The sequence below is a fragment of the Delphinapterus leucas genome, chromosome 7, assembly GCF_059928025.1.
Source record: "Delphinapterus leucas isolate spDelLeu-1000000601 "Yukka" chromosome 7, BTC_Dleu_Yukka2, whole genome shotgun sequence".
NCBI lineage: Eukaryota > Metazoa > Chordata > Mammalia > Artiodactyla > Monodontidae > Delphinapterus > Delphinapterus leucas.
The window spans coordinates 6,760,757-6,776,010 of NC_143135.1; the positions used below are offsets into that span (position 1 = coordinate 6,760,757).

General features: G+C 54.0%; 2 protein-coding genes across 2 annotated transcripts; one reads left to right on the plus strand and one right to left on the minus strand.

Annotated features, from left to right (window-relative positions):
• Nucleotides 1–1,392: 1,392 nt before the first annotated feature.
• On the plus strand, nt 1,393–4,966 carry CFL1 (cofilin 1). Its single transcript, XM_022591446.3, has 4 exons — nt 1,393–1,518; nt 3,411–3,718; nt 3,998–4,074; nt 4,301–4,966. The coding sequence occupies exons 1-4, from the start codon at nt 1,516–1,518 to the stop codon at nt 4,411–4,413; spliced, it is 501 nt and encodes a 166-aa protein (XP_022447154.1). The 5' UTR covers nt 1,393–1,515; the 3' UTR covers nt 4,414–4,966.
• On the minus strand, nt 4,698–14,918 carry SNX32 (sorting nexin 32). The gene is given in 12 exon segments (XM_089914500.1): nt 4,698–5,553; nt 6,259–6,476; nt 6,801–7,313; nt 8,085–8,124; nt 8,344–8,635; nt 8,762–8,867; nt 9,062–9,166; nt 9,325–9,448; nt 9,645–9,766; nt 9,887–9,947; nt 9,949–10,013; nt 14,745–14,918. Coding segments are annotated over 11 exon segments (1,518 nt in total). The 5' UTR covers nt 14,781–14,918; the 3' UTR covers nt 4,698–5,553; nt 6,259–6,422.
• Between the last annotated feature and the right edge of the window lie 336 nt (nt 14,919–15,254).

The following is a 15,254-nucleotide window of genomic DNA, read 5'->3' on the forward strand; positions in this document are numbered from 1 at the left end:
CCCCCCAGCCTGCTCCACACTCCCGCCTCCCGCCCGACGCTGCCTTATAAGGAGCCTCCAGCGGGCGTTCGGTTTGGCCCCGCCCCCTCTAGCCTCATGTCCTAATAAGGACATCTAGGGCATCCCGCAGCTAGGGGCGGGCGGGAGCGCGTCTCCAGGGTAACTGCGAAGTCTCCCTCCCCCTCGTCGTTGCTCTAGGAAACTCCGAAGCTCAAAAAAGGTGGAGCCAGCCTCCTCTCCAGGCAGAGCCGCTTGCGTGAGGCGGTTGAGCTGTGGCCCCCACCTGAGGCTCCCGGGAGCTCGGTTGGTGGGCGATGCGGCGGAAGGTCCCCGACTACAACCCCCAGCATGCTCTGCGACGTACCCCACTCTCGGGAGTCGCTCCCCGGGTCCTGAAGCCCAGCCTTCTGGTTCTTCATTTACACCCTTTATTCTGCATATGGGATCAACGCCCCCAATTCTCTTGTTTGCGACCCTGTCTTCTCTTCCTGCAGAGTAAGAGGGCATGGCCTTTGTTCGAGGCCAAAGAAATCTTCCCGGAGTCCCCCACTCCAGTTTCTTTTTTTGAAGGTTATGCTCCCACAGAGCTTCTGTCTCAATTTCTGCCGGTACTAATTAACTATATGCCTGGTTACCAACTCGAGAATGAGACTCAAGTTTGGTTTAATATCTATTTCCGCTTTTCACTGTTTAGTAAAAGGCACATAATCCTTGAATTGAATGCACAAACCCCTGTCTCATGATTTTGGCTTATTACCTCATGATTTTGCCAAACACCCTAAAAACAAGTACAAATCTCTATTTTCAAAGATTTCCTCGTAGCCTTTCCCTTGCGTTTTTTTCTCTTATTTTATTGACGTTGCATATGGCCTTTTCTCAGTAGACAAGAGTGGCTTTACACATGGAGGATGCTTAACAAATGTTTATTGGATAGAAGGTGCCTTATACTAGCGATTCTCCTTGCTCTAGGGCTGGATTCCAGGTCAATGAATAGGTGCTTCAATTCGGAAAACCAAAATACTAACTCACTGAAAATTTTCAGACCAAAGGATCCAGATAGTGCCAAGATGGATCTTAGGAAAACCGTTTCCCTCCGAGGTAGAGAGCCGCGAAGTCGGGGCTCATTTTCAGGTCATATTACCCAACGCCGAGGCCTTCGCTCAGCTCCGAGCATTTCCTGGGAAATTCGACCAACGGGTGCGCTCTCCGTGCCATAGCCCCGCCTCTCTCGGCTGTTTTGAACTACATTTCCCAGTATGCAACGTGGAGTAGGGAGGCCGTCAGGTGAAAAAGACTCTCTTACCCAGCGAGCCCGAAGACGGCGCAGGACCCTCGGACTTCATTTCCCGTCGGCCCGCGGGGGGAGCGCCGGAAGCCCGCCCCGCCCCTCATTGTGCGGCTCGTACTAAACGGAAGGGGCCGGGAGAGGCCGCGTTCAGTCGGATCCCGGCAGCAGCTGCAGCGGCTCTTGTCTTTTCTGGCTCTCCTTGCTATCTCTTTTTCTCTTCCGGAAACATGGTGAGCGGCAGGCCATGGCGCCGGAGGGGAGGCGGCTGCGGGTCGATCATCTGCGCGCGCTAAAGGGAACGGGGGAGCGACGTCGGCATCCCCTCCCCCAGCTCCCCGGGCGGGATGAGGGTCTCGTGCTGAGGGGCGGGCGGCGCCGGGACGCGCGTGCGCGCCCGCGGGCGCCGGTGAGGGCCGGCTTGGACGTCGCTCGCGCGCCCCCTGGACTCCCTTCCCCTCCCCCACCCCGCTGTTGCGCCCGCGCGGACAAGGGCCGTGGGGGAGGGGTCCAGGGCGCGCGCGCCCGTCCCTCGCTGAGCGGCCGGTGTCGCGCGCCGCGGCGGGGCCGAAGAGAGTCGGCTCACGGGGGCGCGCTCGACGGGAGCACGCGGCATCCAAACCTGGCCCGGGGGCGGCGAAGGAAAAGCGCGCGATAGGTCTCGGCGCGCGTACCCCACCCAGGGGCTGTTCCTGTCTCCGCGTCACCCTCCCTCCCAGGCGGGTCTGTCTCGAGAGCAGGTGGCAGGGATGCTCGCAAGGGGCGGGGGCGGCGCGGCTAGCGGGGATGCGGGGGTGTCCGGGCGCAGGCGCCTGGGATTAGAGACTTGCACCGCGCAGCACAGAGCGGACAGCGCGGAGATCACGGCCGTGCTCGGGAGCTAGCGAGCCCACAAGGCGAGCTGGGTTCGCAGACTACACCCGGCGGAGGCTGGAACGGCGCTGTCGGCCGGCGCGTGCGCACACGGTCCGGCCTGGCTGCTGGGCCCGAAGCCGTGGACCAGCGGGGCTGTCGGCTTTCCAGGATGGGGCCTGAGGGTGGAGCCGAGTTTAGGGAAGTGACCCAGGCGGGCACCGCCCGGAAACCACCCCGTCCCCTGTGTTCGGCCCGAGGGCTGCGAGAGCCGAAGGTTGGGTAATTTGTCCAGGCCCGCAGCGCAGGGGGGCGATAAGCTTGTCGGTAAGGGCGCTTCCTTAGGGTTGAGGCCCTGGAGGTGTTGCTTCCTCTAGGTACGGGTTTTTTTCGGGGAGGGGGCTGAGTCTAGCCGATCTCCTTTCCCCGCCTACTCCGGAAGCGGCTCAATCACGTGGCCGGCTTCCTCTGCAGTTCCGGGAGCGGGGGCAGACTTCACCGTGGACAGTTTCACCCCCTTTCCTGGCTAGGGTGGCCCCCAACACGACCCAGAATAGAAGTTTAAAGAGCTCTCACGGACCGTGGGCCCTTGAGTTTGGACTGCTAACTTCTATCAGCGACCTTTGGGGCCTGCATTTTTTTCCGGAGAACAGGGAGTTGTCGGGTAGGGCCGTGATTAGGGGTTTGTTGTTCTTGCTTTGGTTTAGGAAGACTGCAGCAGAGAAAGGGATACCTTGTGTGATAACTGCGTTGAGCAGTTCTGATGGGCTTGCTAGAACTGTTGAGCACCGTTGGTGACTCCTCTAGCGTTGTGGGTCCTGGTTCTCTCTTAGAGATGACTATGACCTGGTTGTCTGGGTCCCCTTCTACTCTCTGTGAAGTTCTGAGTCAGCACTATGCAAAAACTGAGACTGAGTACCGTGCGTCTGTAGGTTCTTTTAATTCTGGGCTCACATCTTGGCCAAGACTTTGCTTTTCACAGGTCTTTAATCTAGCCTGCAGGGTGTCGGAGTGGGGAGGAATGGTGTTGAATTATGTGATCAGAGGTCTCTTTTGTGGCGGCTCTTCTGGGGTTGTGTCACATCTGATCCTTTGACAGTGACTTGGGTGGGAAACTAGTGATACTTGTCTTGGGAAGGGGATTAATGACCTCTTGGGGCTGAGGACTATATTTGTTGACATCTAGACAAATTTCCTAAGAAAGCAAAGGAGGGACTTCAGGGTACGTCCCAGAAACTTGTTCCTTATGAGGTGCGTGTGGTTCGTCCTCTAGGCCTCTGGCGTGGCTGTTTCTGATGGGGTCATCAAAGTGTTCAACGATATGAAGGTGCGTAAGTCGTCGACACCAGAGGAGGTGAAGAAGCGCAAGAAGGCGGTGCTCTTCTGCCTGAGCGAGGACAAGAAGAACATCATCTTGGAGGAGGGCAAGGAGATCCTGGTAGGTGATGTGGGCCAGACTGTAGACGACCCCTACACCACCTTTGTCAAGATGCTGCCAGACAAGGACTGCCGCTACGCCCTCTATGACGCAACCTATGAGACCAAGGAGAGCAAGAAGGAGGACCTGGTGTTCATCTTCTGGTGAGCTTCTCCTGCAGGCACCTTTTCCTGTCACCTGCTGTAGCTCTGCCCCACCCTGCTTTCCCAGGACAGGAAGGTCTGTGGCTCCTTGTTAACCCAGAGGTGTGCGTTTCAGGGGAGGGTGTTGTAATAAAATGCCTGTCAGTGAGGAACTTGTTAAAAGCTTGAACGTTAGGGGCCAGCTCAGGGGTTTCTGGAAGTCCTGTATCGCTTCAGGGCACTTGCTAGACTTGGAGGAGGGGGCTTTGCGGCAAGTTCTCTGATACTGTTTCCCTCCAGGGCCCCTGAGTGTGCACCCCTTAAGAGCAAAATGATCTACGCCAGCTCCAAGGACGCCATCAAGAAGAAGCTGACGGGTAAGGGCCAGCGCCGGTGGTGCCGTATGCCCTTGCATTCAGGCCTTGGCTGCAGGGTGGGGTGGACGGCATGGTGGAGGAGAGCCCTCTCTCTCTGTCTCCTCTTCACTACCCGTTGGATGTAGCCTTATCCCGCCATCTGTTCTGCTGGCTCCTTCCCAGCCACAGCACACCCACTCCCGCCCCAGGGCTCCCTCTCACAGATGCTCCCCCTTCTCCTCCACAGGGATCAAGCATGAATTGCAAGCAAACTGCTACGAGGAGGTCAAGGACCGCTGCACCCTGGCAGAGAAGCTGGGGGGCAGCGCCGTCATCTCTCTGGAGGGCAAGCCTTTGTGAGCCCCCTCCAGCCCCCTGCCTGGAGCATCTGGCAGCCCCAGACCTGCCCATGGGGGTTGCAGGCTGCCCCCTTCCTGCCAGACCGGAGGGGCTGGGGGGATCCCAGCAGGGGGAGGGCAGTCCCTTCACCCCAGTTGCCAAACAGCCCCCCCACCCCCTGGACCTTCCTCCTCCTCCCTCCATCCCTGACGGTTCTGGCCTTCCCAAACCGCTTTTGATCTTCTGATTCCTCTTGGGTTGAAACAGACCAAGTTCCCCCCAGGAACCCCTGTTTGGGGGGGACCTGTATTTTTTTTAACGACACCCCAGTTCCCTCCTTGTTCCTCCCTTTTCCCATGCTGCCAACTTCTAACCACAATAGTGACTCTGTGCTTGTCTGTTTAGTTCTGTGTATAAATGGAATGTTGTGGAGATGACCCCTCCCTGCGCCGCCTGGTTCCCCTCCCCCTTGCCCCTGGTCACAGCCACTCATGGAAGCAGGACCAGTAAGGGACCCTCAATTAAAAAAAAAAAAAAAAAAAACACACAACAATAAAAAGGCTCACTAATGGGATGTTTGTTTCGAGGTTGGGGCGCGGGGGACCTTGGGGGCGGGTAGGCTGGGAGAATGTGCAGCATCTCTTCCCTAACCCTCCCTCCAACCAGCCCCACACACCCTCATTTGGTGCCAGTGACTAGCTGAGCCTCCTTTCTGACAGTTTCCTCTCTATATCCTGGCGTCATAGTTGGCACCAGCCTGGAAGGTAGCTGAGCCAGGGTGTGTCTGCTGCTGGCTGCAGGGGTTCCTTGAACAGAGGGGCTTAATCCCTGAACTGGTTTCTTCTGTTGCCTTGACCCAGGTGGGCAGTAGGACAGTGAGGCCCATTCTGTGATCCCCTGTGCAGTCTTTCCCAGATGTGGGCCCCGAGACTACAAGTTACTGGTTGCTTCTTGAGCTTTTTCTCCACCTTCAGTATTTGGTCTTTGCTCTGCTCTCTCCCTTGGATGGCTGACTCATTTATGAGGGCTGGGTCCAGTGGCTGCTGTGAGTCCGAAGCCAGGTTGAGTCTTTGGCCTTCTGCAGATGTGGCTGGGGGCCAGGGTGGGGCCAGCCAGGTGGAGTCCAGGACTTCAGACCCAGGTGTTTCGGGCTCCACCTTCCTGTGTTTAACCAAGAGAGTGTTGGCTGGAGCCCCACCTTCTTGCTGGCATTGCTGTGGGCTCTTTTCCAGCCCTGTGCTTTAGGTTTTCACCTGCCTTGTAGGTAAGGTGGAAGTGTTGCCCTAGGGGTGGTGGTGATGGAGGATTTATACCCTGCCCCCTCCCCCGCCTCCCGCCATCAACTAAAAAAAGCCTCCTGGAGTTAAAGAGCTGGTTCCTTAGTTCCTTGGAGCTTGCCAGTATCTCTGGTAGGGAGGCAGGAAGGGGTAGTTCCATTTTACTGATTAGGAAATGGGTGTAGAGAATTTATAATTTGTTTTATGCGTGGTCTGTGCCAGGGTTTATGGGGGTGGTGGCACGCCTTGAAGACTGCTCCTGGATTCCAAGTTCTGGGTCTTGTAGCTTCCCACAGAGAGCACCACTGGCACTCTGAAAAATGGCTGAAGACACTGCAGGGGTGTCCCCCGCCGTGTTCCCCCAGGATCTGGTCTCTACCATGGTGCCCCGATAGAGGATGTACTTGGTGGGCCCTCCAACTGGGAAGTCAGGACAAGCAAGCCTCCTTGCTACAGAACCAGGCTTTTTATTTGTGAACAAGCTGGAGACAAATGAACTCGGGGGCCAGAGGTGGGTTGAGGCTACCCCATAGCCTCTGGGGAGGGATGTCAGGGCCCCTGGGTTTCCCCAGGTTAGGGCTCTGCTTACCTGTGGCCAAGTGTGGTGCCCATGCTGCCTTATCTTGCAGGGCCTGGCACCTTGGGGTAGGGGTAGGCCTTGCCCCGAGAAGTCACGGGGCATGGTGAGTGGCTCCTGGGGTGGGGAAGGAGGCATCTTGCTGGGGTGGGAGGTCGGGGGGCACTCTGGTGGCTCTAAGGTTCCCCCTTGAGGGTGACAAGGGTGTTCCGGAGAAGCAGGGTGCTGGCCTGCAGAGGAGAGATTCTTGATGGCTCCCATCTGCTGCTACCCCCTCTGTTACCCCACCTTGGATAGCCCCTCTGTCCCCATCCCTGTCCTCAGCAGTAACAGCTACCATTTATTGAGGCCTCACTACCAATGACAGAAGGGAATGGTCCTGATCCAAAATGGGGAACTGTGGTCCTGAACAGCTGGGGCTGCTCCTGGCAGCCTGACCTCCCCCGAGCTCCACCGCACCCCCCATGCGCCAAGACACTTGATAAGGGCCTAGAGGCCCAGCGGTGGGAGGCCAGGAAAGCAGCAAGAAGGCTCGGTGAGGCTGGAGGTCTCACCTTAGCGTGTTTGAGCTCCAGCTCCGCCAGCTCGATGAGGTTCTTGCGGAAGGAGGAGACGCGGCGGGATCTGAAGTCCATGAGCTCTGGAGAAGAGAGGAATGGGGACCCCGGCAGAGTCAGCAGTGCAGTGGCAGGGGCTCCAGGGCCGTGGGGCTTACCCTGCTTGGCTGAGTCGGAGAGGCGTTCAAAGCGCTGGCAGCACAGCTGCTGGTGGCTCTCGGCGGTCCGCACCTCCCGGTTCCTGGTGCGCGCCTTGTCCAGTGCCTTGTTGGCGTTCTCATAGTCTGCCAGCGCCCGCAGCCGCCGGTACAGCAGGTCCTGGGGCCGGCAGGGGCACAGGATCCCTGGGCCACGGCCCTTGCCTACCTGCCCGCCCTCCCTGGTGGCTCCAGCCCTGAGGTCTGCTCTGGGGCCACCTCTCACCTTGGCTGCCTGTGAGTCGCGCACGTAGTACCTCAGCATGTCCGACAGCTTCAGGTCCTCGTCAGAAGCCACTCGGCCCTCCAGTTTCTGAATCAGGAAAGTGGAGGCTGGGGAGGGAGCTGGTGGGGGGGTAGCTAAGGACTGGGGGTGCTGCTGTTCATCTAAATACCAAGTAGGGTCACTTGATACCCACGCTATGTCAAGCCCTGTGGTTCAGGGGAGCAGGCCAGGGAAGGCTTCACAGAGGAGGTGGCATCTGATCTGGATCTTGGGGGTTGAGCAGGGCTTAGACGACAGCCAAAGGCTTTGCAGGTGTGCAAGCCTGGTATGTTTTCAGGGAACCATAAGTTCAGTGGGGCACTTGGGCAGCAGTGGGCCAGATCACAACAGGCTTAAGATGCAAGCTAGGGACTTTGGGCTTTGTGTCTTGGGTAGTTTCAAGGAGGGATAGGATCACTGAAGGGCCCTGAGCAGGGAAGAGATGGGATCCAACGGACATTTTAGGAAGACTGGCACACTGGTGACTTTCTTGGAGAGGAGTTCAGGAAGAGCGTGTCTGGGGCAGGATGCTGGCAGCACGGAACAGTCTGCCAGAGGCACGTGGCACATCCTTGTAAGTGCCTCGCCAAGCCACTTCCCACCTCCTCCCCCATCACCACACACCCACACTTGAGGCTGGATCCCTGTCTCCACTCCATCTCTTATTAAACTAGTCTGCAGAGTGAGTCCAGGGCCTCACTGAGTCCAAGCTATCACTGAACATTCCAAAATGACCCTGGAGCTTTCCCCTCTCCCGGGACACTCTCTTCCCTGCAAAGGATCATTGGGTGGCCTTTCAACACAGAAGGCAGTACTCACCCTTAGTCGTTCAAAGAGCTCTGCCAATTTGAGGAAGCTCCTAGGAGGCGGTGGGGAGGAGTTAGGGCAGGGGTCTTAGGGATTGCTTAAAGCTTCCCTGCCCTGGTGAACCTTCCCTCTCTTTCTCTCCCAAAGCCCAGGAGAAGCTTCTGCATCTCCCACTAGAGCTGATAGTAGGCTTCCATGGAGTGACCCCTCATGGACAGACACAGTATTATGGGCAAAGAAAGAGGGCAGAGGGGCAAGAGGGAGTCCTCACGTCTTTAGCTGGTTGACTTCTTGTGTTCCCAGACTGCTCAGTGCAGCTGAGGTGGGGATATAATCATATGCCAGGCCTGCACGGGAAGAGCTGTCTGTCAGAGCCCCTCGGTCTGCACGGGAAGAGCCGTCTGTCAGGGCCCCTCGGTCTGCACGGGAAGAACCGTCTGTCAGGGCCCCTCGGTCTGCACGGGAAGAGCCGTCTGTCAGGGCCCCTCGGTCTGCACGGGAAGAGCCGTCTGTCAGGGCCCCTCGGTCTGCACGGGAAGAGCCGTCTGTCAGGGCCCCTCGGTCTGCACGTCAAGTCCCACCCCTGGTGTTTGTGGCCACGGACAGACACAGGGCATTTCCTGCTCTCTCCTCTCCCCTGGGGAGTAGGGCCACTGGGGAGAATCCAGGGCCCCTGGGGCCCTGCGTACACTTGTGAGAGTGCATGACTCGGTCTGCCCAAAGGCAGGCGTCCCGGATGCGGGTGTGGTACTCCAGCAGGAAGGTCCTCTCATGCTCGAAGAAGTCATCCACCTCCTAAGGGAGCCAGACAGGACCCACTCACACCGAGTCACCAGGAGCAGCGCAGTCTCGGGCTCCCGGGCGTGGCACAATCTCCCTCTAGGCAGGGCCCCATCAGTGGCTTCCCTCCCACAGGGACCCAGGGTCTCAATCCTTGCTGGGGACTTGAGGCCCTGGGTTGAATCCAGAGAGGGGGCCCCCCAAGTCACCTTGAGCCCTGACATGCCAGTGATGAGGGCTTCATCTGCAGACTTCACAATATTCCTCAGAAACCCCCCAAGGAGCTCCTTCCTGTTCTTTCCTCGGACACTCAGCTGAGGCACACGTGGGGAAGGTGTGACGTCAGGGTGGGCATTTGCACCTCCCACCCCCGGCATATACCACTCGCCGAGCTGATGAGATAGAGGCCTGAGCCCACTTAGAGCCTTGCCCCCCACCCCCGGGGGGACCCCAGCTCTGTGGCCCAGCTCACATCCTGGCCATATTCCAAAAAGACAAAGAAGTTGTGGTCTCGACGCAGGGTGGGGTGGGCCGCCAGGCGCTGCAGAAAGACTTCATGCATCGCAACTGTCTTCTTAAAGATGGCCAGATACTCCCTGCAGAGGACGGCAGGCAGCTCGCGGGCCCTCCCTGGCTCCTTCCCCCCTCCTGCCCCCTTCCCCCTCGGCAGCCCTGGAGCGAGGAGCAGGGTCCTAAGCATCCACAGGGGACAGTCAGGGGAGAAACCCTGGGGCTGTCAGGAGAGGCTGGGCTGGGGCTTTGTCACAGACAGGAACGGGAGGCGGCACTCACGCTTCCAGTTCCTCCTTCATTTTGGCAAACTCTTCCCGCGTGATAGAGCTGTCTCCCTCACCCAACTTCTGCAGTTTCTCCCTTGAAGCCTCAAAGTCTGGCCTTGGAGGGGCTGGGGGGATCTGCTCCAAGGAGGGACAGAGCTGGAAGTCCTCTCGTCGTTGAGAAGGCCGTCACCCGCACCCCGAAGCCTGGCCCAGCCTCCCGGCCTCCCCCCGGTGCCCAGGCCGGCCCCTCCTCACAATGAGACCAGCGTACTCCTCGTTTTCCACGTAGACATTGTGTAGCCAGATGAACTCCTCTGACGGCATCAGAGATCTCCACCTGTAAGGAGCTGTCTCCCTGCAGGTCCGGGGACATGGAGGAGGGCTGTGGGGGAAGGGAGGTCCCTGACATGACTGACCACGCCCCCCCCCCGCCCATCCTCGCCGCAGGCTTCTGGTCCTCCTGCAGAGCCCACCTCAGCAGCATTACTCCCACCACGCCCTGGGGTCGCCGGCTGTTCCCCCCCACCTCCCGAGGGATCCTGATAAGTCACTGCTCAGGGATTCACAATGACACTTTCCCACCCTGCCATCCTCTGAAGTAGGCAGAACTCTCCCCGTTTGACAGGCCTGGAAGCTGTGACCACCAGAGAGGTGAAATAACTTGGCCGAGATCACACAGGTGCAAAGCGGCAGGGCCAGATTTGAACAGAGTTTCTCGGTTCCAAACCCCATGCACTTCCTCAGTTACCGGGCCACCCCTTCTCAGCTGGTTACCTCAGGTACCTTTCACCAGGTGTAAAGTGAGCTGGATAAGATGGTCCCACCCCTTTTGAGGGGCTCCTGAGACCATTGCATTCACTACGTTTGGTACCAAGAGGCACTGACTTGGAGGCCAAGTACTTGTATTTTTTCTCTAAGTGAAAAGATCCCTGAGGCACCAAGTTACTAGTTCATTCTTACACTGAGCTATCTCAACAAGCATTTAGTGAACACCTGCTATGTCCACACCATTGTGCCAAGAGGTACTAGGGAGAGAGGTAGAGGCTCAGAAGCCACTCTCCCTTCAAGTACTACTCACCAGTATATAAACTGACACCTGCCCACCTCTCACACCCAGACGCCTCCCTCTCTCCTCTCACAGGCTTTAGCACTTATTTGGGACACTGTGGGACCGCTCTTAGACTTCTAGCACCATAGATTAATTTTACCTGGCCTTGAGCCTCATATCAATGCAGTTACACAGTATATACTATTTTGTGTCCATGTTCTTTAGTGAGACCCATCTATGTCATTGAGTGCAGTGTTTCTTTTTCATTGCTGTGTAGTGTTCCATCATATGACCATATCGTAGTTTATCCATTCTACTGTTGGTGGTCTTTTGGATTATTTCAAGTTTGGGGCTATTATGAATAAAGCTGCCATGAACATTCTTGCGTATATCTTTTGAGGGACCTAAGTACTCATTTCTGTTGGGTGCGGGAATGGCTTCGTCAGAGGGTAGGCGTGTGTTTAAAATGCTTTCATAGATACTGCCAAACAGTCTTCCAAGGTGACTGTACTAGCTCACACTCCCTCCAGCACTGAATGAGAGTTCCGGTTGCACCACATCCTTGCCAACATTTAGAACTGTTAGTCCTTTTAATTTTAGCCTTACTGGTGGAGGTACAGTAATACTGCATTGTGGGGACTTCCCTGGTGGTCCAGTGGTTAAGACTCCATGCTCCCAATGCAGGGGGCCCGGGTTCAATCCCTGGTCAGGGAACTAGATCCCGCATGCCGCAACTGAAAGATCCCACGTGCCGCAACTAAAAAAAAAAAGATCCCACATGCCACAACAAAGATCCCGCGTGTGGCAACGAAGATCCCACGTGCCACAACTAAGACCAGTGCCACCAAATAAATAAATATATCTTTTTTAAAAAAAATAGTGCAGAGTGGCTTTAACTTGTATTCCCTGGTGAGAAATGATATTGAACACCATTTCATGTACCTATTAGACATTCAGATATCTTCTTTTGTAAAGTGCCTATTCATGTCTTTGGCTCCTCCCTGCCATCCTCTTTTAAAAATCAGATCATCTTTCTCTTACTGATTTGTAGGAACTCTTTAAATATCCTGGAGACAAGCCCTTTGTCAGTTATATGTTTTGCCAATATCTCCTACTCTATGGGTTGCCTTTTCACTCTTTTAATGGCTTATAATTTTACAAGCTCAACATATCAATCTTTTCTGGTTTGTGTACTCTTGAAGAAGCACTCCTACCCCAAGGTCATGAAGATAGTCTCCTATTTTTTTCTTCTAGAAATTAACAGTTTTAGGTCTATGATCCATTTAATTCATCTTGTATGCAGTGTAAGGTATGGGTTGTGATTCATTTTTGCCCTATAAATAGCCAGTGATTTTACCACTATTTGTTTAAAAACACTATTTTTTCACTATTGATTTGTTTTGGTAGAAAATCAATTGACCTCATAAGTGTAATCAGTTCTGTATTCTCTATTCTGTTCCACTGATCTATATATCTATACTTTTGATAATATCACACTCTCTTGATTACTGTAATTGACAGGCAACGTTGAAATCAGGTAGAATTAACTTTGTACTTTTTCAAAATCATTTTGGCTATTGTAGATCCTTTGCATTTCCACAGAAATTTTAGAATCAGCTTGTTATTTTCTACCCCCAAAGAACTTTCTGGGATTTGATTGAGATTACATTGAATCTATAGATCAAATTGAGAAGGACAGACATTTTTACAATACTGAATCTTCCAGTCTATGAACATGGAATATCTTTCCAGTGATTTAGGTCTTCTTTAATTTTTCTCAGTAATTATATATATATATAAATTTATTTATTTGTTTATTTTTGGCTGCGTTGGGTCTTGGTTGCTGTGTGCGGGCTTTCTCTGGTTGTGGCGAGCGGGGGCTACTCTTCGTTGTGGTGCGCAGGCCTCAGTAGTTGTGGCTCACGGGCTCTAGAGTGCAGGCTCAGTAGTTGTGGCGCACGGGCTTAGCTGCTCTGCGGCATATGTAATTTTTTATTTTGCATATTTTGAAACTGTTATTAGGTGCATAAAATTGAGGAGTGTTTTCCTGTTGAATTGACTCTTTAATCATTATAAAATGTTCCTCTTTAGTTCTAGTAATACTTCTTTCTTGTCTTCCAGTCTGAAATTGATAAAGCCACACCAGCTTTCTTTTGGTTAGTGTGTTCATAGTGTACATATTCCATCAGTTTTTCAATATTTCTATGTCCTTATAGCAGGTTTTTTTTTTTTTTTTTTGCGGTACATGGGCCTCTCACTGTTGTGGCCTCTTCCGTTGCGGAGCACAGGCTCTGGACGCACAGGCTCAGCGGCCATGGCTCACGGGCCCAGCTGCTCCGCGGCATGTGGGATCTTCCCGGACTGGGGCACGAACCTGTGTCTCCTGCATTGGCAGGCGGACTCTCAACCACTGTGCCACCAGGGAAGCCCTGGCAGGCATATTCTTAACCACTGCGCCACCAGGGAAGCCCAGATGTTTGTTTTTTAACTGTAGTTTTTGTTCCATTCATTATTATTGTAATTACTGATATAGTAGGCTATAAACCTGCCATCTTACTTTTTGTTTTCTCTTCATCTCATCTGTTTATTGTTCCTTTATTCTTTCTTTCTTTTTTTTAAAATAAATTTTTATTGGAGTATAGTTGCTTTATTCTTTCTTTCTTGATTTCTGTTAGATTACTCAAGTATTTTATGTTATTTCATTTTCTCTGTTATATTTTTACTTACATATTCATTTATTACTCTTTTCATTTCTCTATATTTATAGGAGAATTTTGAAGAAGCCAATGATTACTCTGGAGGACATGGTCTAATAACAGATTTTCAAAGAGTCTGGCATCTACAAAGGTTAGGGGTGCACCCATCAGTTTGACAGCCCAGTATATCCTTAGAACACATAGCATCCACTATTACTGGTAACAGTAATAGTAATATAATAGCTAACACTTATATTTGCTCTACTTATATGCCAGGCATTGGTCTAAGCATTTTATATATATTAACTAATTTTTTTAAAGATTTTTTTTTGATGTGGACCATTTTTAAAGTCTTTATTGAATTTGTTACATTATTGCTTCTGCTTTATGTTTTGGATTTTTGACCACAACGCATGTGTGATCTTAGCTCCCCCACCAGGGATAGAACCTGCACCCCCTGCATTGGAAGGCAAAGTCTTAACCACTGGACCGCCATGGAAGTCCCTGTGTTAACTAATTTAACCATGAATATGAACATAGATAAACACTGAAACAGATGCTTTCTGTTCCATACTTTGGTCTCTCACCCCTCTCACTTCTTCAAATTCCACTGATCCCCATTCCTCACTTCTTGGCTTCTCCGACACCCCCATGGCAGGCTCTGCCTCTGTCCAACTGCCCCCCACCCCCAAAGTCTGGTTCATTGGTGCAATAGGCCCCCAAGTCCCCTGTCTCCTTCCTGCTTGGTAACTGCTTGAGGGAGATAGGACTTCAAAGATGGACCACAGCTGCTCCATCCTTATCCTCAGTCACAGCCCACTAGGCACATTCCTCCTACCCCTGAAAGTGTGCACCTCTGTATGCCCCACCCCTAACCATCCTTGGCACAAGGATGCTCAGAAACTATTTGTTGAATGCAGTCAAGAGGAAAGAATGAATGGTCTCATGATTACATGAACATAGATACACAAGTGAAGCCATTAGTGCTGAACAGTATTCCCCCACCTTGGGATAGGAGGAGGGTATTCCAGCCCCTTCTCAATTCCTAACGTCCTTCCTTCTTCCCCATCAAACCAGCATGAGTCGGTCCTGGGAAGGAGATGAGTAAGAGTGACGGGTCCTTTTCCATCTGTCGGGGCCACGGTAAACCCTGCCTCCTTTGACATCCTCACCAGCCCCCATGCTGATGCCACGGAAGCGCCCCACCCCCTTTCTCAGGTCTCGCCTTTCTCTAGCTCATGCGTGGGCACGAACACACACACACACACACACACACACACACACACACACACACCATTCCCTGATTGGGCATCACTGGGTATCATGGAGTGAGGTGAAGGTTGGGAGGGTGTTTGCATCTTTTCTGTACCTTGCTCTCCTTCCCAGCCTCTAGACGCTCCTCCATCACTCTCGTGCTCGACTACAGCACACAAGAATTCCGCGGCGGGTTACTGCCCGCGCGCTCCCGTAGGTTGGTCCCCGGTAAATCGCCCCGAGGAACGGACCCAGTGGGGATCCTATCAGCTGACAGAGGCACTCTCCCCTCCCTACCAAGGAGTCACCTGGAGCCGGGCGTGGTTCCACGCCGTTCCCTCGCAGCCGCGCCTTTTGATTGGGTAGCAGGTTTACCGTGCGGGACGCCATTGGCTGCAATGCCTGTCGTTCCTGTGCCTGGGCCCCAGGTTTTAAGGGGCAGCGCGGAACTGAGAGGGCCGGGAACAACCCACAGCTTGGAGAATGGAGTCGGGGGGCGGGGGGGACTCTAGGATCGCAGAGGTCTAGTGTCGCGTCAGCCCACGCCCCAGGCTGGCTGACTCCCGCCCGCCGCCCCTCTGGGCCGCGCCTTTTAACGGCCTGGCGCGGCCTGCGCGTGCGCACT

Coding starts and splice junctions, on each gene's coding strand:
- CFL1 (XM_022591446.3), top strand. Junction 3,719..3,997: donor GACCTGGTGTTCATCTTCTG/GTGAGCTTCTCC, acceptor GTTTCCCTCCAG/GGCCCCTGAGTGTGCACCCC. Junction 4,075..4,300: donor CATCAAGAAGAAGCTGACGG/GTAAGGGCCAGC, acceptor TCTCCTCCACAG/GGATCAAGCATGAATTGCAA.